This window comes from Fundulus heteroclitus, chromosome 18 (genome assembly GCF_011125445.2).
Source record: "Fundulus heteroclitus isolate FHET01 chromosome 18, MU-UCD_Fhet_4.1, whole genome shotgun sequence".
Taxonomy (NCBI): domain Eukaryota; kingdom Metazoa; phylum Chordata; class Actinopteri; order Cyprinodontiformes; family Fundulidae; genus Fundulus; species Fundulus heteroclitus.
Window position 1 is genome coordinate 20,661,620 of NC_046378.1, and position 23,624 is coordinate 20,685,243.

The 23,624-nt window shown below is 39.8% G+C and overlaps 1 protein-coding gene across 2 annotated transcripts in view; it reads right to left on the bottom strand.

The window, feature by feature from the left end:
* rsrc1 (arginine/serine-rich coiled-coil 1) overlaps positions 1–23,624 on the bottom strand; it is a 191,902-nt gene that overhangs the window by 23,549 nt on the left and 144,729 nt on the right. For both annotated transcript variants that reach the window (XM_036149829.1, XM_036149830.1), the window contains exon 7: positions 8,125–8,196. In XM_036149829.1, coding sequence (XP_036005722.1) covers positions 8,125–8,196 — 72 coding nt within the window. The remainder of the gene's footprint in view (positions 1–8,124; positions 8,197–23,624) is intronic.

The following is a 23,624-nucleotide window of genomic DNA, read 5'->3' on the forward strand; positions in this document are numbered from 1 at the left end:
CATCAGTCCTGATTTAGGCACGACAAAAATCAGGTATAAATGTTACTGTTCTTCAGTAATTTCGTGCTTGAAAAAGATCTTTCAAGTGACGGTGTAATTGACCGCCAGTGTGCTCAATTCGCAGCGCCGTACTGGCAGCGAGAACATCCTTTAATTCCTGGAACAAATAGAAGCCATGAAGCCAATGAAGTGTCGGTTCAATACTCCTCTGACTGTTCCTGGCATGATTGTGTTGAACATAATAACACAACAAATAAGGCCATTTATCTGAAGTAACGACAGGAGATGAGGCCAACTCCACTAATCAATACCCAGTCGATACAAACCAGATTTTCTTACATCAAAATCACTGAGACGGATCTTTCCTCAGCGCGGAGTGCACAACAGCAATACAGTGCCTCCCTCGAGTCCAGCGGTAGATCACATAGCCAATAGAAGGACAACAGTTTAAAACCACTATATCCTTTATTCCGAGAGTATAAAATAAACACCACACTCTGGCCACTTTATTAGCCACACCCTTCAGGTACCGGGTGGTCGCCCCCTTTTTTTTTTTTTTGCCTACTGAAGCGCATTGATTCTTGATGGCATAGTTTCATCAAAGTGTCAGAAACATTCGTCAGAGATTCTGGTCCATGCTGACATGATCGCCTCACACGGTTGCACACACCGAAAGGTTCAAATCAAGCGACTGTAGAGGCCATCGGTGCACAGAGAGTGGGATTGACGCTGCTCTACAAAATCCCTGGCCAACGTTAGTCCTGGAGGTGTTGCAAAAGTCCTCTAAATGTGAAATGAGACAAATTAATGTACATCAAGATCATCCATGAGTCTAACTGAACGATTGTCCCTTATTGATTTGATTCCTTATGTCACCTGCTGCACAACTAGGAATGTAACGCACCTACAGGACCAAACAGCCATGCTTTCAATTCAATTTAATTCAATTTTATTTATATAGCGCCAATTTATGAAACATGTCATCTCAAGGCACTTTACAAAGTCAAGTTCAATCATATTATACAGATTGGGTCAGATTATACAGATTGGTCAAAATGTTCCTATATAAGGGAACCAGTTGATTGCATCAAAGTCTTGACAAGCAGCATTCACTCCTGGGGAAGCGTAGAGCTACAGGGAGAGTCGTCTGCATTGTACATGGCTTTGCAGCAATCCCTCATACTGAGCAAGCATGAAGCGACAGTGGGAAGAAAAACTCCCCATTAACAGGAAGGAAAACATCCGGCAGAACCGGGCTTATCTTTTGTTAGGAGTTTGATGTCCTTGGCAATTCCCTCTGTTGTTATACAGGGTTCCAAATGGTGACACAGAAGAGCTGTACCAGTGGCATGTGGACGAAAATTTGCACCACCACCATTGGTTAATGCAGAGTAAGTTAACTTTGAATTATTGTTTGATATCTTTAGGATGCTGTGTCTTGTTTGTTTAACTTCACACTAGCTTAGACTCTCAGTAATGTAGCAAAAGGTTAATACTCTGCAGGATGACCAAAATAATTGCAGCAGTCCGATGCATTTTGAGGACCATCGATTTTTACAGCGTCAGGTTAGTTAACCGTCGGAGACAACTTCCTTGCAGACCTTTACGATAAGAGCCCTAAGCAGTATCCTCTCCGCTCATTAAAGCATAATGGTGAGGATGCTGACTGCATTCTTTGTTCTGGCTGGAGATTGTAAATAATCCCTGGCAGATATAATGTAATGCAGATAACATCCTGTGTGTGTTGCTGATTAGAGAAATGAAATGCTGAAAAATAATGCTAATCCTAATAGCAATGCTTAATACATTGTCTGAGCTCTGCAAAATAGTTTGGGACTAGTTCAAGTCCTAAGGATGGACGTTTTGAAATATCAGCAATGCTCGTGATGTGCGGGAAAACGGATAACTTCAGAAATGTTCCTTGGCATATGTGCTTTGTTATATTTTATATATTGTTGTGCTTATTAAGGTGGCCGGTGAGTGTATAGCCACAACCTGGCAGAATTCATACAATCTCCTTCAAGCCTCGCGTTTTAGTTAATGTGAAGAGATCACCGACACCGGATTGCTCGTGTTTACCAGCACTTGAATTTCACTGGTTGTCCTTCAAGCCACGCGGCTCGGCGAGGTACTGTGGCACGCCACACTGTGGCCCCGGTAATTAAAACATTTAAAGCAGAGCCGCCCCCCCCCCTGTGCTCCTCGGGTCTGATATGGGGGTCACGCGCCTGTAGATTCTAATTTGCGCTCCATTTGTATTCATGACAGGCACGTGCTAAATATTTAACAGCAGCCTGGCAGGAGTTTTGTATTGTTAGGCTTTCCAGGTCAAATAATTTGATTTCAAGGCAGATTACATTAAGCGTCAATGTCCAAGCCACCACTCTCACTTGCCTCTCATTTCCTGTTCTTTTATTACAGCCAAGATAGGCCAGAACTGAAGGGACACGGCTGTGGACTGCACAAGAGCTCGTTGTCCATGGATTAGTTATCATTTTCAATTAGAAAAAGAAGGAATCGCATCATTTACTTCGCGCACACACACACCCCCACCCACATTGTTATTGTATGTTTGCATAGAAGATATTTTAGCCGAGGGACAAACCGCTCAGCCGAGCGTTCAAACAAGCGACGGCGCAGAAACACTCACCCTAATGATATTCCAGTAATATTTAATTGTCCTTGACTGGGCTACCCATCGGTTTTACCAAGGGCCCTCACTCTGACTCTTTCGTTTTTTAAGGTAGGAAACCAGATCCAGACATTTTCTAGTTTCAGGCGAGGCCCTGAGGTGATTGACAACAGAGCTAGTTAAACGGTGATGAGGCGTTAATGGATGCTGGGTCGAGAAGGAGGGGGGTCGGGAGGGGCTTGCGGTTGAATATTTAATGGTCATACAATTCCTGAACATAGACACAAACGTGCACAGGCGCACACAGGTACACACCCAACCCATGACCTGTCCTACACACCATGTAATTAGGGAAACAGTCCTTTCGTTTAACAGCCAAAAGAGCAAACGGTAGGTATACTATATTCCCCTAATGATATGGGTTAAAGAGCTATTATACGTCTCATTAAAATATATGATCTCCCAATCTGGTGGCGGTTTGAGGTAATGGGGACAGAGCAGGTTCGAGGCTAAGATACCATCTGTAGGCTATAGGCTAGTGCCCAATCCATATCTACATAATTCTGTATTTTATGGAATGGCAGCGCAGATGAAAGGACGATTCTGTCCCGAGCTTCACAAATGACACGCCGGGCTGAGATTCAAGGCGACGGCCACGTGGAGAGTCAGTGTTTGGAGGCTTCTTAAGACGCAGGTTTTAATGAATTGCGGTTGTTAAGTATTTGACACCAGTTTCACGGCAAACAGCTGTGCTACACTTCACCTGAACAAAAAAGAGCAGAGGTTCAATTAGGACAGCAAGACATCAGGAAAACACATGGTTCCATTACAGTTTTATCATCCAGTGACGATACGAGTAAAAATTGACCTACATCGTTCTCACTATTCTCTTTTTATCCACCATCATAATGGTTGTACCACGCTCCATTAGCCCTGGAAAAGCTGTATTTCAACTACACATCAGGTAGGAGCATAAAACACAGTTTATGTGCACCTAAATGGCCAAATATACTTTGTAGAGTTTGAATGAATGGTTCTCAGATTTTGCATCCAAGCAGCTATTTTGGATAGATTTATACAGTGAGGACAATTTTGATTTGCTCCTATCTGCACCTTTAAGATCAATCAAATATTTATATAAATATTTCTTGCTTGTGCAAACAGAGACTAATATTTGTAAATTCATCTTTCACCCCTCGTCAGACCAATAACCAGGACACTATCTTAAAACAATGCCATGCAGCTTTAGCTCTGCCCATCTGATCTTAGATTAAACATACATTTGAAATAACCTAACTAATGTGTGTGTCTGTGTGATTTACTTTCAAAATAATAGTTAATGTTATAATCCTTCCACAAGTATTACAGGAGATCAAAACCTAAGCGAACAAAATCAATTGTTATTGAGTTTTCGTTGCCAGTCTTAATTTTTCCACCTGTTTTAATGGCACTGGGAGCCGACTTGAGATTTGGCAGCATAGTAAATTGCCATTTCACTTATTTTTTGGCATCTGTTGAATCTGTTACAATCTTTAATACTTGGAAAAATCTGTACTGAATAATACAACATTAAATAAAAATCCTTAAAATCACAGTTTGTGATTGGTAATACTTTCATGTTACAACATTCTCAAGTAGAGGATTTTCAATCATTTCTTTGATATCTAAACCCTAACCAGTTCGAAAGCTGTGCTAAAAGCAGTTAAAGGATAAATGCTCATTCTAATTTTTTTCATTTTAGAATGAGCATTTGTGTTTATTTGTAACTCAAAGACCAAAATAATCAATGGGTAGTATAACAACTCACCTTGTAATGTGGCAAATTAAAAGCAGAGTTCATCTAAATACAGCTAACAATGCTCAAGCTAACCATGCTCTTTTATATTCTAGAAAAACAGTTGTCTATCTTTATGATAATAAAATAAGAAATAAAGTCTGGAATCTGAAACCTTGTTTCACTACCCATTATATTGTTTATACCTATACATACTTGGACAATAACAAACAACAAATTTCATTCTTTTCCAGAGATTTCAACTAATTTTTGGAAATAAATTATATTCTGTTAGGGTAATAATTTGATTAATAAGCAGCAATCAGGTTACAATAAAAACGAAATAAGTACATTTTGGAATAAATTAATAAATACAGAGCAAAACTGCAGATACTCCTCAGGTAAAACAGCCTAAATAGTTGTTTTTCCAACACTTATACCACAGGACTGGCTTTCATACTAGCAACTGAGCTTTTGTAAAGTTCCCACTTAAAGTAGAGTCCAAACAAACCAGCTGTGTAACTTTGGCAGTCAGTCCATCTTATTATAGCTGGATCACCAACTTAGCTTGAAGACCCCTGGGCAAACAAACAAGATTTCCAAGCTTTAATAGCCTAAACAAGGCATGAAGCTAACAAAGGAATCATCCACCTCTCTCATTCTGACCCCCTTTCATTTCCTACGCTTCCTTTTTTCAACCACTTGCATCATATGGCTGCCCTTAACCAGAGAGCCAAACATTCCCTTTAAGCAGCGACTACTTTGTTAACTGATGACCACAGGGCCAGTTATTGATCCTCTTCTGCCTCCCTCCCTGTAAACCAGGCTGATAAACCCCCTACTCTCTTCTCTCAGGGCTCAGCAGTGGTTTGTTACAATAATAGCTTGCATATCATAGCATCCACATGAATCAGATCTCGGTGGTTTCGATTAGGGCTAAGCTAACGCAAATGCGCCGACAGTCTAGGTTGTGGATCTATTTCTGAACAAGGAGTGTAGGTGGTAGCGTTCACTTCTCCCCTTCGTTCTCTTTAAAATGATTTCTCATTTCAGCTGCCTTAGTGGTTCAAGTGCAAACTTTGCGGTTGTGCTAACCTCTGAGAGGCCCTGCAGGGAGTGAGGAAGACCCCTGGTGATCTGCTGTTTAGCATCAGCAGTGGTCCAACTCTTCAGTTTCACTGTGCTTGCAGGAAGGGCAGAAGAGGATGAAGCTGCATGGTTCTGATAGTGCACAAAGGTATTTGCAATGGAAGCACTGGTTTCTTTTGCTAAGAAAAAGGGTCATCGGGTTCACTTTAAATTGCTTCTCTAAACTTCATGTGTCTTTGCGAAGAAAAGAGAATAAAATACAGATCTTGTGGGGCACAAAACCGATTGTTTCTATTTGTGCCCAGAATCCACAATTGTTGTTTGAAGACAAGATATAGCTAAGTGCAAGGGTGCTGCTTTGGTCTGAGCCTAGCTTAGGAAACGTCTGCACGAAAAAACAGTGAGGAAAAATGAAAAGGTTGGCGACAGCTTGATAGAAGCACAAATCATTGACAGGGAAAAATGAAACTGGTAGACAATTTGCTGAACAAAAAAGGAGAAAACATTAAAACAATTCCACAGGAAAGAGGAGACGGAGCTCTGAGACGAAGAAAAACAAATTATATTAGCTTGAATCACAATGAGACTGGAACGAAACAGTACAGGGCAAAAAAAAAAAAAAAAAAAAAAGGGAAGGAAGGAATCAATTTTTCCTTAAATAGGGGGAATAAAACAAAAGTGCAGGGCTAATTAGTTCCTTATAGCCGCACTTTCATTTGGCTGAAAGGTCAGCTAACTTTAAAGGTCACAGTGCCACCGATCGTACACTGAAGCACAAAAAAATTACACAAAGAGAGATGCCGTTAAATCCAGCCACATCAACACAAGCACAAACTAGGACAAATTACAATACAACACATAACTGTGTGGGCGCGCACATAGACACTTGTGGCACATTTGATTTCCTCATTTATATCATGTTCTGGTCAGTAAAGGGACCTGGGTCATTATTCTATCTGAGGACTTTTATTACTGTTAGTATATCCACTGCAAATTACTCTTGACTTTATTTAAATGTGCGTCGAGATAATCTCTGAGTGTGTGTGTGTGTGTGTGTGTGTGTGTGTGTGTGTGTGTGATTATAACCATTGCGTCTGGTGGAGAAGGAGCTTGGTTTAATTTATTACATGCAATGCTAAGCACGTTTCTTCCTTTTCTGCCTGCATCTTCATGCAGATTACAGGTGTCTTAATAAAAACTACAGACCGTAATCAGCATCTCAGAGTTTGTGGATGGCAAAGTAAAGGTGAAATATGATAAGCAGTAAGACATGGGTAGTTATTCCATATTTCATAAAACCAGTGGGGGATGTAGAGATTGCATAATATATTTAACAAAGACATCTTTAAATCCAGTTTTCATAAGCTTTCATGATAGTAATTCAACTTTTTGTTCAACTCTTACACAGCAGATGTTAATTTGATCTGAAGTTAACGATGATTGCCATTTGAAAGAGATTACACAGAAAAGTTTAGCTTCAAACAAAAAAATACTATTGCCAATTGTTTTGCTAGGTGTTTATGCTTTACTTTTTTATCATTCAGTGGGACTATACATAACATAGTCCAAGTTTCAATACCCAACACTAACCCTGCTAAAGCTAACCTATGATGCTAACAGTGGTGCTAGCGCTAATGCTAAATTTCCTCAAGAGAACAAGTACAAGGTCGAAAATATAGCAGTGGTCAACTGTGTCTACTATTTGAAATAGTTATAACTAATGCTGGTTTAAAATAAGTTGTTAAAATGTTTTTATTTATGAACAGCTATATGTAGCTATGACTAAGAAGAAACAACCATTTTGCTATGGCACAGATTTAAAAATATTGTACAAAGGAGAAGACAATAATTTACTTTATGACCCTTTTTAATTGACCAGATTTTCATTTTGTTTTATGAAGATTTCAAAGCAGAATAAAGAACCATGGATCAGAAATAAATTGTGATTAAAAGCTTTATATCATTCTGCTATAAGAGGAGTTGTGAATGTACATCAGGGCTGCACGGTGTGGCAGTGGTTAGCATTACTGCCTCGCAGCGATAGTTTCAGGGATTTCTTCAGGGTCTTTTTCCACAGGTTTTCCCCCTCCGTCAAAAAACATGCATGTTAAGGTAACTGTCCACTATATCAAAAGACGTGTATATAGTATGTTATGAGTGGTTGTTCGTCCCGTGTGTATCCGCGTTGTCCAATGATGGACTGGTGACCTATGCAGGGTGAACCCAACCTATAGGCTACTGATAGTTGGAGATAGGCACAAAAACCCGCCATCACCCTGAATAAAAATCAAGCTGCTATAGACAATGTCAATTAATTCATTACACAGAATGGAAAACGGGAAGTGGAAAAGAGCTGGACCAATTTAAACGCCTTATTTAACATGACAGACTTAGTAATTTCATGTTTCATGCAGAGTTGTTGAACTGATTTCCATTTTTTGTGATTTTTGTGTCCTTAATATCATTTTTAAGCATAACTATCTGTGTATGGGGACAAAGCTATTAACACTCATCGCTTGGGTCCATTTAAACCTGAATTGTGATCCTATCATATTAACCCCACTTTTAGTCATCCTATTGGTTACAAATAGTCAGTGGCAAAGTTGTAAACATCAGTTTTAAAACTCACCGTCTTCTAGCTTCTTTCGGGCCTCCTCTTCTCTCTTCGCTACTTTGGCCTTCAGAACTTCATCTGTCTTAGCTGAAAAGATCAAACAGCAGAGAATGGAGTTAGACGCAAAGCAGAATACAAATTTCATTTCACATGATTTCTCATCAGCAGTTTACGTTACGTTACGAAGTAGTCTAAGCTAATATTATGAGCACCAGATATGAAGGTATGAGCTTTTGGGCCTTGCTCTATCTATGTGTCAGACTTCACAGTTTCTAATTTGATCTACTACTAAAGCCTGCTCATCAGGCTGGGTGAAAAACACGCCTTTACACAAGCACTGAAGAAGTTTCCTCCATTTTTTGTGTGGCAATATTTTTTTTAATATTTGGTAGAAAGAAAACAGCAAGAGGGTGACAGACACTATACAAATAATTTGTAAGCGGCATGAAAACACTGTCAAGTGGCTCACCTTTGTCACCTTGCCATCTGTTTCAAAGCTTCCAATTAGCGCTAAACTATTTCTGTTTTTTTTTTTATGAGTACAACCTTTACTACTTAAACTGGACGACTTTAAAATCTGGCAGGAATAAAAACGACAACTTACACTGCAAAAACGGAACTAAAATTAAGTAAATTATTCTTGAAATTAGTGAATTTTTTCTTGATTTGAGCAGGTAAATAAGATTATTTGCCAATGGAATAAGAGTTTTGCACTTAAAGTAGGAACAATTCATCTCCATCATCTTATTTCAAGTGCAGAATATCTAAATATCTTATTTTAGGGGTAGAACTACTAATTCCATTGGCAAGTGGTCTTATTTACCTGCTCAAATCAATGAAAAATAGACTAATTTCTAGAAAATATTACTTACTTTTAGTTCCCTTTTTGCAGTGTATGGTCTAGTCCAGTGATTCCCAATTTGTTTTTCCTGAGAGCCACACTTCCACCAACAAAACAAAAAGTGAATCCCCTAGAGGTGCAACTTCACGCACAAGTCCACATAAATTACAAAGAGAAACAACAAAAACTTGCTTATTTATTTTTCAGTAAATTAGTGAGGAAATTGTATTTCTTTCAAACTACAGAAGCCACCTTGCTCTCTCATCTCTCTGTTTAGGGATCAGATGTCAGGACATAGCAGCAGCCATAGGCTTATACATGAAAATCAGCCATTTAAGCTTGTTTTCACAGTAAAAACAAGCGCAACTGTCTGACGTGCACATGCTGATGAATGAAAGAATAACTTGAAATCAGTCAGGCTGAGCTCTTCCGCCTTTCTTTTCACAAAATAACACTCTTTTTCCTAATCTTTCCTCCTGAAAACCAAAAACCCTAAACCCCCTAAAATAAGCCCCATACAACTTCCCGAATGAAACTATTTTCTGAATTTCAAGATTACAATGCTGGATGTGGGAGTCACCTGAATGTTTGTCTCAGTGCAAATAAACGTGTCATGAGCAATAATGTTTATTATAGCTGTGCCTAAAACAGTTGTTACAGTGTAGTTGGGTTATTTTACATCATTCTGTAATCACACCTGGGCTAAGGCAGTTAGGTGCATAAAAGCAGGGTTTAGAGGAGGGAAAGTTTCATTTAGACAACTGATGATCAATTTAAGTTATTAGTTTGCATATCTTTGAAATTTGTAAAACCTTTTAAACCCCCTGACCCATCTAATGCCCCTCCTTAGCAGATCTAGTCTTTCAGGCCGATTACAGATGGTTTAGAACACTATTTGTGATTTTTTTAAAACCTTTCTGAAAACAACAAAAAAAGTGCATCAATTTTCCACAAAATATTGCCAACATCTTGTCAGCTGAATGCATCATTACAGCTGCTGAAATGCGTGTGCAGTCGTGTTAAAATTCAACCAGTAAATTTACCTCTTTCTAAAAAAAAAAAAAAAAATCTAATTTCACTATGTTTTCCTGAAAAAAGGGGAAAAAATGCTCATTGTAAGAAATGAGGATTCATTATTGCATAAACATAATCTCACTGCGAGATGGTATCCTTCCCTGCTTTTCATTTATACCTGCGTAAAGTCAGCGTTTCCTCCTAAGAGGTGTTTATCGTCTTGGTATAATGAAAAGCTTAAGAGAAAGTGAGGCAGCGGGAACAAACACTCGTCAGGGCGTCTTAAGCGTGGTCTCATCACAAACCGCGCCGTCTCAGCTCCCGTTTCCCCCACCTTTCCCCCCGAATAATCAAGATGTTAAGCCGCATTAAAAAATATAACGCCGTGTATGGCAGGACTATCAATACTGCCTCTAAATTAATTACATTTCCGTTGCGGCGCATCATTTATTTTGCAGTGTTAGGGCCTCGGTGGAGCCATTCGCCTTTATTGCTATCTCACTTGGTTGATGAGTGAGCTATGTAAAATTGAGTCTCCAATATCATTACACTTAATGAGTTTAAACTTTGAGAAGAAGAGGGGGAAAAAAAAAAAGGGGGAGAGAAACGGAGGCGAACAAGATGACAAGAGAGAAGGGAGAGGCAGAGAATGAGAGCGCTGCACTGTTTTGGTTAATACAATAGGAGTGTGGGTGTAAGTGTTTGCCAGTGCTTGCAGCCTTGTTTGTTTTAGGGCCCAGCTGTGGGTGTCCAAATGGGCTTTATTGCACCACTCATCATACCTGCACATACGTATGTTCTGATTGTTTAAGAGTCAGTACCGCAAATACAGATTGTTGAACACAAAAAACCGTTTGGATGCAGGAGGCCGACGGCGGAGCTGCCGCTTTTGTTCGGTAATTGGTGGAGACAAAGAAGCCGTCACAGGGCTGACACGGCTGGTTAAGTCTGGAGGTTCCGCATCTTTGCTAACAATTACTCTACACGGGTGACTGAACCCCCCCCCCCCTCCGCCTCCCTGGGCAGTGAGGGGAGAGTGCGCTTGGGACTGGGGCACTGAAAATGATCAAACTCCTTTATTAAGGTGCGTTTTCAATGCAGGAACATTTTGCAGGGAGCAAGGCAGTTTTTTTTTATGGTCATCTTTATACCCACAATGTTTTTTCACTTTCAGTTTTCCAGGTCAGATTACGAGGTAGAAAACAACTCCAGGTGGGATGGTAGTACTTTTTAAATGGACCTTGTACTACAGGTAGACCTTCAAGGTCTACAGGTGGGGGGAGGCCCTCTGGGTTCCTGCTGATTTAAAAAGCTTGGTTCTGGACCCCATAGTGGAAACAAACACAGGTTTTAGGAAATTAAGTTCCGAAGGGACGAAGGTTCTGGGTTGCACAGTCAAAAAACGCGCCTAAAATGACCGTGATCTGAAAAAAAAAAAAAAGGTTTGCATAAATGCAACCAAGCATCACGGTTTATAGCATCCTGCAGATCTTTGCAACTACTTCTTGTTTGTATGCATAGACACGTTTATGTGTGTGTGTGTGTGTGTGAATGAACTTCTCGTTGTTCGGTTCACTCTTTGCTCGGGGCTACTATGAGGCAGGTAAGAGACAGAGCGGTATTGGGGGTGAGATGGAGCAGAAGGGAGAAAGATGAGGGGTGTGGGGGAGGGGGGGAGGGGGGGGTTAGGGAACCAGGCAGATAGATATGGGCCATGAAGGATGAAGGAAGTGCTAAGACAGCGAGGGAAACCGGCAAACAAGCAAAAAAAATAACAGAAAGAAGAAGGAAAAAAACATAGCCTGCGTGCACACGGATTTGTACACAAACAACAAGAGCGATTTGTCGCCTTTTTTTCTCCACATGTTTATCCTCCACCTTCTATCCCTTCATCCCTCCTCCAACAGGTTCTCTTATCCTCTTCGCTTGCTTCTCTGGTTCTGTTTTTTTTTTTTTACTTCTTTTTTTTTGCCCTATCCCACCCCTCCCTGTTTTTTTTTTTTTTTTCATGCTTTCCTCTTCCCTTCTCTTGCTCATCTCTCCGGTACACCGTGCCTGGGGGCGATAGCAGCAAATCAAACTGTTTATCCATCTCTCATCAGTGCGCTGCCTCACGGGGGCTCCTGCCCCCTCAAAACAATGAAAGTAAGCCTGAGCGCTGAGCCAGGGATGTGATTTAATTACATCAATAAGAAGCTCTGCTTTAAAAACATGAAGGCAACATACTTTGCTGCACTATCATGAAAAGCCTGTTAACGCTACCGCTGTAAAAGAAAAAAAAAAAAAACACACAAAAAAAAAGAAAACATATGAAAATAATCAACAACTGCAACCAATCTGAGTCTGGCGAGCAGAGGCCGCTTATTGGAAGTATATTTCTCAGCAACTGAGTGGCTTCAGTTCATTGTAGGATAATTCTGTGATGGACTTTTATTAAAGCGGGTAATAAACGGCCGGGTGTTAGCGAGAGGAGAAGCCTTTCACTTCATTTAGACTTCGTTCAGTCTTGGCTGCAGGGGTGGAGAGGAGAAAGACGAGGGGATGGCATCGGCGGGGAAGAGGCGGAGAGCGTCAGTGAAATCACATTGTGATTATGAGTGTAATTGCAGCTCAGGGGCCCAGGGGCCATGTAGCTCTGATGGCACTAGAAGATGTTTTATGCGCAGCAACAGAGAGGAAGGAAAGTGAGAATGAGAAGACAAGAGGGAGAGTGGGAGGCAGAGGCAGGCTGCCAGGATGGACGTTTTTTTTTTTTCCTTTCCCCCCCCCCCCTCCTATCTGCTTCCTTCTTCACCTCTTCCACCAACGTTTTCCTCCTTTCTCCTCTCTTCTTCTCTCCCGTTCTCTTGCTTTCTCCTCTGTCCTCCTCCCCTTGGCAGGATTAGCTGGGTCTCGTTAGAGGGGAAATGTAATAATGCTCCCACCAGGTGGAATCGGGCCCGCTCCATTATCAGCCGGGAGATGGATGGGCCGTGTAGGGCCGGCGGGGGCCAAGCGCGCACGCAATTTAGATTCAATAAACTGGCAAAGCAAGACCCCCAATCTGATTTATCTCTTACACGCCGCCAATGCTTGCTGCTACGATGCTGATTCCCTATTACCGCTCAGAGAAGGACTATTCATTGGATGTAAGGAACGGCAGTCGGAGGAGCTTGTCGGGCCCCCGGGATGGCAGCAAAACAGATACAGCAGAGGGGTTAATGCGTTTACAAACAGATAAGCAATTAAATCTAAGGCTTAGGTGAGTTATAGAGTTATTAAGGAGGGGTGTGTGTGTGTGCGCGCGTGTGTGTGTGAGAGGACGGGTTGTTATTTAATGTAAACGTGGACCAGTTCAGGCCTCGGGTTGGGCTTAGTAAGTGACTTTAAGAAGTAAGGCTATAGTATTGAAGGGCTCCAAGGTCAAAGGACAAGTTCCTCTTTTGTTGCTCAATAAACTACATAACGCACTTATAAAATGGGAGAATATACTGCAGAGCAGCAGTTAAACAGTAATGGCCACAAAGTCCATCTCTAAATGTGAGCATTTTCAGATCTTTTTGTAAATATGAATAAAATGAGTTGTCATATTCAATACATTTCAAAATCCTCTGAAATGCTATTTCGTTCAATAATCCATCCATTCCAAAAATAATTGGAATAATGGGCCGATCGGAATTAAAAGGCATCAGGTAAACAAGCGAATATAATATTGTGATCAGATGAAGCTGTGAATGAAATTGTAATCCGAAAGAGAGGGGTGGTTTACACCGATTGATGATCCGATTAACGTGCTTCTAAACACTAGTCAGGATAAAGTTATTCGAGTGCGCCGAACGTAAACCCGACGTATTTCCACATTCAGTCGGGAAGCAAAGCTGTCTGGGCTCACGATACAACCGTTCAATTCGAAGCATTAATAGAGCTCAAAATTATTTATTCAGTAAGGTTTCAAATGTAACTAGAACCTGGTCCAAGTTCAGCCTGGACACTCAGAAGAAAAAAAAACTCGTACTCTACTGCTTAGTTTGCCATTTTTTGTTGCTCAGGAAAGACGCAAGTTCTTCTTCTTCTGTTTTTGTTTTTTAGGAAAATTTGATAACTGCCCATGTCAGAGTGGTTCTATTCTGAATAAAGGGAGGTGCATAAAAAACGCACATAATGATCGGATTAACTGTGACCATGTTGATTGTGTTACCGTATAAACGGTACAATCAGATTTTTTTTTTTTTATCTGAATAAATTTCAATCTGAATGTGGAATTTTGTGCATGTAAACATAGCTAGAGAGGCTGGAGCTTATCTCCAGCGGTCATTGGGTGACAGGCTGGGTACACCCTGGACAGGTTGCAAGGCAACGCAGAGACACAGGACAAATGCACACACACACTCACACCTAAGGCAATTTGCAAACTGCAACATGCAAACTCCATGCGTAAAAAACCCAGGTTGGGATTTGAACCCAGGACCTTAAAACTGTGAGGCAACAGTGCTAACCTATTAAAATAATTCAATTAAAAATTTCAAACTAGACTTTCAAACATATATATATTGATAGATTTCATGTGTTTATGTCCTTTAATGTTGAGGATTATAACTTTCAGATAAAGAAAACCCTAAAATTCTGTTATCAGGATACTAGACAATTACATATATTCTAAATGAAGAAAAATGCTTCTTGTGGGGACAAGCACTGTCACAGACTCCCACCAAAAGAAATGTAAACCACAAAAGCTCATTGGTAAAGAAGCTGGCTGTTCACAGAGAGTACAAATCAAAGATTAAGTGGAAGGAAAAAGTGTGATGGGAAAAGGTGCACAAGCAACAAACCGCAGACTTGAGGAGAATGTTGGCGTAAAGCCCTCTTCCAGAGCTTCAGTCGGATTCAGTTCTTCTAGATTCAAAAAGAGTCATAGCAGTAGCTTGATGGCTACAAAAAGGCTGGGAACACCTCTGCAACGTTTTTGGAGACTGGACTGTCACTCAGTGGTCCAAAGCCCCCTAAGAATCTATTGAGTATTTAATAAATTTTTCCTGATCACCTCTGCAGAGCAACAGGCTGTTAGGCTTCCTGCTACGCTGCATCAATGCAATCCACTTTGTGGGGTTTTCTTTGGTCTTACGCAATAATGCAATATCTTCATTAGCTGAAAGCCGTAATCGTCCAAATAAACAAAAATAAACCTGTTATGTGTGACTTTCACTTTTGAACTGAATTTAGTTTATGTATACAGTTCCCAATTTGCAATGCATGTCGTCTCCAGGCACTTAAAAAAAAAAAAAAAGTCCAAGTCAATTGCTTACATTCCTAATTGATCCCAGCCATCAAACAATGTTTAGATTACTGAAATAAATTAACTTTCTGATGATATTTGAAATCATTGATGCTACTATAGCACTGTGAAGCCAGCCACATGCGGAAAAGCCGTAGAAATGCTGGCGGCGCTTGTCGTGCGGGGTGTCATTCTGTCCGACCGCCAATCAAAGTGAATCTGAATGTCAGCAGCAGAGGAGGCGTGATAAATCAGCCGCGCGCCCAACGACAAACAGAATATTAGAGGCAGCGCGGCGCCATTGGAAAACTGTCCCCTCCAATCAGCTGAGCACTTTACAGTAAAGCTCGCCCGCCGGGGCCCACCGACCAATCCAGAACACCGGAGGGGTATCTGAGGCAGTAAATGAAAAAAAATAAATGTTTAAAAAAAAAAAGCAGAGGAGTTTGGTACTTGGGGGAGACAAAAGTGTCGACGCGCTGATGAGAAGCAATCCTGACAGGAAGAAAAGTCGAGACAAAAGAATCCTAAAAAAAACAACAACGGGTTGTTGGACAGACAGGTTCGCACACCGACTGACACGAAACAGGCCTGAAATAAGGAGGGTGAAGCAGAGACACGGGCAGATGTCGAGACAGACTGAGAAAACACAGACTCTACACAAATGTAGGACCCAGAAACCGAAAGGAGTTGGCGATGCACCAATTAATCAGTCAATTTTCCCTTGATTGGCTCTGATCAGTGATCAGCTGCTCAAATACGGAAAAAGTTTTTTAACCTATGCGTTAAAATCAATTAAAACTCAGAAGTCCCACCATTCTAGGCCTATAAAACACATCTATGAAAGGCATGTGTTTTTGAGTTTATCAAAAAAGAGGCCATCTGCTTTCATGCATAAATGGGGTAATCTTGTATTTTGCTCATTTTCTGTTAACAGAAGAAAGTACTACCTCCATAAAAAAATACATGTTACTTTTATTTATTTTTTTACCTCCTATCATCCTTAAGAATAAAAACAAATAAATCGAATCAGTCATAATCATCATTGACAGCTCAGGCCTCAAAGAACTCCAGTTAATCGTATCGACAGAGAAAAGCCTGATCGGTGCATCCCTAGAAACCCTAAATGTTTGATGTCGGCCAGGACATTTTAGGATTAACCTGGTGGGTGTATATTTGTTCAAATGAAAGACAATAAACGTACACAAATATGAGTAATACACTACTATCACACAATGCAACATTCATTCCCATCAAAAGCTGGATCGACCCTGCTAGCTTGTCTAATGAAGAACCTCCCAAAAATATGCCACATGTGTTGTTTCTAACGTGAAAAATAAGCATCCAGAAGATGCAGCAGCAGGTGTAGTGGGTCAATTGAAGGAGCGATACCCTGAGGATCCACTGGGTGGCACTGCACAGCACAAGGCTGCAGTCAGGTCTGCCTCTGTGTTTATATACAGGTGCATAAGGATCTGATCGAGGCTCTAAAACAAGTTTTTAGACTTTGCGACAATGAAGCATCATTATCATCTAGGCTATTGTGATTAGAAGAGCTACAGTAGGGAGATAATAAGTCCTGGATTCAATTTATAAACAATTAAGCTGTCAATTTATATAAAAAACAAACCAAAAACAACAACAAAATTATTTTAAATCTGCACTCCTTTCCTGTGCTGCCGAGACATCTTTCAGGCAGGAGACTTGAATGATCCTCATCCCAGTGTTTTCTTTTACTACAATCATGAAGCTGAATTAATGACACCCATAAAATATTCACAAACTAAACAATTAGAGAGAGATATCTTACAAAATCAATCAATTATTCATTTGAAATCGTCTGAAAAGCTTTTTTTTTCCACTGTGATGCTGAGGGGTACATCAATTAGGGCCTCTACAGTTTAGGTGTAATGGATGCTTCAGAGTCTAATTATTGTCTGAATAAAGGAGCAAGACGTTGGGGCTGAGCTGCTGCAAAGCGATGCGCTGATCTCTGCGAGCTGCTGTAGAGTCGTAGGGATGTGTTAGGTTGTTCATTTAAATTTTTTAAAGGAAAATTACATCAAAAACGAAAAATCTTGGCTGGTGCAACACATTTCTTTAAATATAAAGCAGTCGTCTGATATTATAGAGAAAATCAGTTTCACTTTTGCTCCAGTGAACATCAAATTCTAAGAATCAAACCAATTTTTTTTTTTCTACCATGAGAGAACAACTAAAAGGTAAAAGCCAACATAAGAAAAGACGGGACTTCAAATCCACCTGGGTCTGGTTCTTTGCTGCGACAGGGGGTGGCAGTGATGAGGCCGATCTAATCCATATCTACAGAAAATGTTCTGCTTTAGAAAACTTCTGGAAAAAAAAGGGTTGTTCACACTGGATAAGGGAACTGACGCTTAACCCAATAGCTTGTGTAAAGCATTAAGCGATCTGATGGAGTTCTCTTCCTGCAAGACGTGCCATACTATTCTGAAGAAGGGCTGCAGGAGCCACCTAAACTGTTCAGTGACTTTCAGGCATTTTGTCATGCCCCAGGTCTTAAAAAGATTCATTGTTCTATTTAGGATTCGGCTGACAAGTTTGATAATATCTCTGGTCTGTCCCTAACTTTTTTAGTCAAATCTTCGACGTAACGATGTGCCAACAGAACACTGCTTTTTTGACACGTCCTGAAAAAAAAAAAAAATACTTTAAATCAAAGTAATTTGTCAGTGAAAGATACAAAAAAGCTCCAATAACCTTGTGGCATAAGTGTTCTAACTACATTAAGAAAACTTTTATTTCAGCACACGACAAAATATCTTCTCTGTATTCTTGGTAGAGTTAAAGAAGGAAGCATTATTTTCTAAACAAACAAATAAACAAACAAAAAAAGAACTCCAGCCTGGACAAACTGCTGTAAAAGCAAGTGGGAGAATGTGTTACGGTGCAAAGCAAAGACAGGACTGAGGATTGCCACAGGAAACATACACTCAGTAAAACATGTTAGTGGCAACAGCGTGATGTTGGGTTGGTTTTCTTTATATGGGAATGTGATTTATCAGTGTAAACAAAAATATGAACAGTTTCAAATGTAAGCTGGACCCATATTCTCAAAGATATACTAAACACAAAAAAGGAACTTAAATAGATTACATCTACTTTTTTAGTTTCTAAAAAGTTAGATGGGTCACAAAGTCCGGTTTCTTCTTTCTGTTGACATAAAAGGACTGACCTGAAGTCCATTTAAAAAAAAGTATAATTATATTTTTTTCAAAACAGCTTTTCTACAGAAACAGAACAGGATTTGGCTTGGCTCAGGACAGCGGACCTAACAGAATAGCTGCTAAAAGCGTGCAGAAATGAAAAAGAGCACTGCACTAATGATCTTTCTCCACCTATTCCTGCACACTACCTGTCAGCTTGCTGAAAGAAATTAGCAATTTTTTTCCCCTCACTGGCAAGGAAAAGTCAAATTCAGCTGTTTGAAAAAGCATTGACCTGCCTTGACTCGCATATGAACTTAAGTGACATCCCATTCTAAATCCATCCGGTTCAATACGACGTTGGTCCACCCTTTGCAGGTATAACTCTTCTGGGAAGGCTTTCCACAAGGTCCTGGAGTGCATTTATGGGACTTTTAACCATTCTTCCAGAAGCACATGTGTGAGGTCAAACACTGATGTGGGACGAGAAGGCCTGGCTCTGTTTCCTCTTTAATTCATCCTAAAGGTGTTCTATCTGGTTGAGGTCAGGACTCTGTTCAGGCCAGTCAAGGTCACTCACACCAAACTCTATCATCCATGTTTTTATAGACCTTGCTTTGTGCTCTGGTGCACAGTCATGTTGGAAAAGGAAGGGGCTATCTCCAAATGCTTCCCAAAAAGTTGGGAGCACGGGATTGTCCAAAATCTTGGTGTGCTGAAGCATTCAGAGTTTCTTTCACTGGAACTAAGGAGCCAAGCCCAACTCCTGAAAAACAGCCCCACAAAGGTAATCCCCTCCACCAAACTTGGCACAATACAGTCAGACAAGTACCGTCCATCCGATTGTGATTCGGCACTCCAGAGAAAGCATCAGATGCTTTGTACTAGACTTGGATGCAACTGCTCAGCCACAGAAACCCATTCCACGAAGCTCTCTACGAGCCGTTCTTAACATAATCTGAAGGCAACATGAAATTTGGAGGACTGCAGTGGTTGACTCTGCAGAAAGTTGGTAATTCTCTGCGCACTATGCTGCTCAGCATCCACTGCCGCCCGCTCAATCAGTTCACACGGTCTACCACTTCGTGGCTGAGTTTGCTGTCATTCCCAATCACCAACCACTTACTTACAAAATCAGTCGACAGTGGAATATTTAGTAGCGTGGAAATTTAACAACTGGACTTGTTGCACAGATGGCATCCGATCACAGAACCACGCTGGGATTCACTGAGATCCTGAGAGCGACCCATGCTTTCACGAATGTTTGTAGAAAACAGCTTGCTTGCCTGGGTGCTTGGTTTTATACACCTGTGGCTATGGAAGTGACTGAAACACCTGATTCCTATTTTTTTTGGGTAGAGGATGGAATACTTTTGGCAAAATAGTATATCTTTTGATTTTTCCACAATGTCAGGAAAGGAAGCTCTGTTTTTGAGTTGTCTTAAAATACATCAGCAAGTGGAGCTTCCAGTTGACTTCAACTTGTCAGAAGCACAGAAAGCCATCAACATTATCATCTGGGCTTTTCCGAATAGTAATCTACAACTAAACTTCTGACTTAAACAAAGTAACAGAAAATTCTCCTTATCATGGCATCTGTTTCCTATCTGACCAAAGGTTTAGTCCAATGTAATGTAATTGTGAGGGAAGAAGGGTTATTTGAGTTTATATAGTATAGATAGATGTCTGGTTTCAACTGGACATAAAAAGGTAAAAACAAACTAAAAATTATGGCTTCTGTAAGATAATATTCAGTTAAAACAAAGTTAAACGTTGAGATCTCAATACAGAAATACAACATCTAAATCAAACATGTCTCCCTATTATCTTTTAAAACATTTTCTGTCACTCATTCCCGTTGGCTTTAAAATTCCACTTATTGTATTGGTTTGGTCAAAGTCTAAAGATGAAATTTAGATAAATAAAGTTCTCTAGATGGAAACTTTCCTATGAAAACTGTGTAAGAGCATCAAGAAGGTCATGCGAGGGCAATCAGATAAAATCCATAATGCAGGGATCACTCAGTAAAATATTAAGTATCCTGGGGCCTTTGAATGACACCTCAACCCCAAGTTCAACTCTTTCATATTGGTAAAATTTACGGTCCCTTCCTTATGCCTCTGTAGCTTTCTTTATTCTCCTTCATGTCCTCAGTTAAACTCTGTTTTCTTCCACCATTTAAATATTTGAATTGGGTGTTCGATTGAAACCTTAATATATAGTCGGTAGGTGTTACATAATAAGCAGGTGGAAAAATGTTGACAAAAATGGGTTGAGAGATAAAACAAGAGAAAAGGCAGGTAGAAAATCTGCCAGTCAAACAACCAGAAAAAAAAGCCTAAAGAGGAAGCATCTTTGTGACTCCCAAGTGTTCTCCTTCATCTGAGAGATTGAGGAAGTACACAAACCTAAGCCAGATGTTTCCTAGCTTTAAATCATTTGTTAAAAATGGTAGAAAAATTTATTCAGACTGCAGTTGTTTCCACTTGGGATTTTATTTACCGGTGTTCTCCCTGAAAATACATGAAGCTGACTAACACACAAAAAAAACTCTACATTAAGTCAGATTTGTCACATGCACATTTTAAAGATACAACTGAGCTTACTCCTGAGATATTTCTCCCATTGCTCTGCTCTCTTTTTGATGCTTTAACCTACTTTTTAACTCACAGGACCTGCTGGATATTATGTAGCAGGCACAAATACATGTTATCTGCAGTCACGTCTGGTGCTGTACAGCTGGTTTATAGCTAGCAGTTGGGTTTTAGGCAATATCAGACAACAGAGATTAGTTTTGGTACCCATGATTACCCACGTGAAAGGATAGTTATTAGTTCATTTACACCGTGAGCAACCTGCAATGAAACAAAAGCTAAATGAAACTACATCATCTCTCGTAGATCGTTCTCGTGCTTGCCAGCAATGGGAGCAAATTGCAAAAAATCCACATGAAATATTTTGCTATAGTTATCTTTGACACACATTTCAGTAGAATTTAATCACTAGTTCTTGTGATCGTTTCTTAAACACATTTTATAAACCAAATAGGAGCATATCTTCCGATATAAAGAGGTTATCTCCATTTATAGTGTAAAATAAGGTAAACTTAGGAGTGTTTCCACACCTGAGGTAGTTAGTCAAGAAATAGGACCCAGAAAAATGCCAATAAGAGGGTTATTTTCTCTATGTGTTCAACTAGCTCGGAACATTGCACCTGCTTCCTGTATTTAAACTTTGGACTGTCGCCCTGGACACATCTGACCTGTAAACAGAATAAAAGTGGTTAGCGGTGAAAGGTTTGCTTTCTCTGTGAAAGAAAGCAAACTATTGGAAAAAGCTAAAAAGTTAAACTCATCAAGTGATTCGGCCCAAAGTAAATGAACTATAGCGGTGAAAACACCCCAAGTCAAACGACTGAAGCCAGCGTTCCAATCAAATTATGTGTAATTCCAAAAAAAGCCAAAGTAAGTATTTTTGACAGCTACCTGCAGCTACTGAGAAGTACTGCAGCAGATGTGGTTCAGGCATGAATGCGGCGTACATTAATACATACAATCAAATCCTGATTTACTATTACAGTTTTCACTTCCAATCATGGGTGAGTTTTTAAAAGCAACTGAACATCTTTTTATAATCTAGTATTTTTCTGACATTTTGAATAAATACATTTTATTTTTAGACAACTTTTAAACATAAGAGTGTAATAATTTTGATATAATATTTTCTTCTTATTTATGTAAATATATTTTTATTTATTTATCATATTCATAACTGTGCCCTTTTTCTTAAGAAGCAGGCTGTATCTTTTGTTTAATTGTTTGTGTTTAGTTTAGTTTGTGTATTTTACTAATTTCTTTCATTAGTTTTAAAATATTAATTTTCATTTTTTAATATATAGTTTAACTGTTGTTGATATTGGGTAGAAAATGTTGTTCAATATTAACATCAGAGCTTTTAATATGTTGTCAAGTGTTATCTTTGTTTTTGTTGGGTTCTGGTGGGGTGAGGAGAGGTCCTGTTATAATCCAGTCATTCAGCACTTGATGTTGCATACCAGGTTTCTCTACAAGCAACCCTGAAACTGACACAAAGGTGACTCTGGCCATCTTCCTCTTTTTTTATACTTTTCTCCTCATAGGAAGACAAATTCATAGTCATAAAAGAAGGAGGAACCAACAAAAATTGTGGTTTTGTATGTACCTAGGCTTTAAAATTACAGTTTGATACGTTTTTAGTAATGTTACACTGAAAGAAAAAAGCAAAAAAAAAAATGTCTTTGTTCAGCTATGAACAAAGAAAGTTAAAATACTTCCTACAAAACAATAATTTTGTTTGATCATCTTGTTTAAGGATTTCAAAAAGTAGTCAGAACAGAACTGATTTGAGATTTGTTCACCAGTTATACCTGAATGCACCACAGAAAGGCGACTTTTGGGAAAACCCCTCTTGCTGGACGTGATCCTGGTCTGCAGTGAATAGTTAAGCAATAAAGAGCAACCTAGGTTATCACTATTGAAAACAACATGAAGCTTTTGTTCAGTCCACCTCTCTTCTTCCAACATCACAGTAGCTAAATAAGAAACCTTAACGTTTTCTCATTGTGGAAGCAAGAGGTCTTGATCTGTATTGGTTTCATGTTTGTTGTCCTTCGGAGTTGCAGGGCTATACCGGAAACCTTTGCTATTAAAACGTGTATCGTTACGTCTCTACCCATTCAACATAGACGGGGCACAAACAAAAGTAATACAAAACTAATTCAAGGTGAAAATGACAAAAAACCTTTTTTGGGATTTTGCTCATGTCACTCCAGACGATCTGCTACTCTACGTGATGAGCAGTGCTACCCACTTCAACAAAACCAGTGTGCTGAATTTGTTGTTCAGGCTTACAGTAAACACCTTTGAGTGATTAATCATAACTATGACGAAAGTCTTGCACTCATTAGCTGTTTGAAATTGAAGGAAGTTTTATGTTCATGCATTGCAAAAGTTGTTTTATTATTAAGAAAGCGGATAAGCATGTAGCAACAGAAAGATGAGGAGATAGTATCTGTACCTTTGAGGTGTGTCCTGAATGTGCGTATTGTATCTGTTCAATTGTTCAAGTATGAATGCACTTGTGCCTGTTGTTGAATAGTGTAGAATAGGCCCTGAATCCCAAGTTGAAAGCCTGCTGGATACCATTGTAATGGCACACCACTGAGAGTGCGTCTCATGTGTTCTCG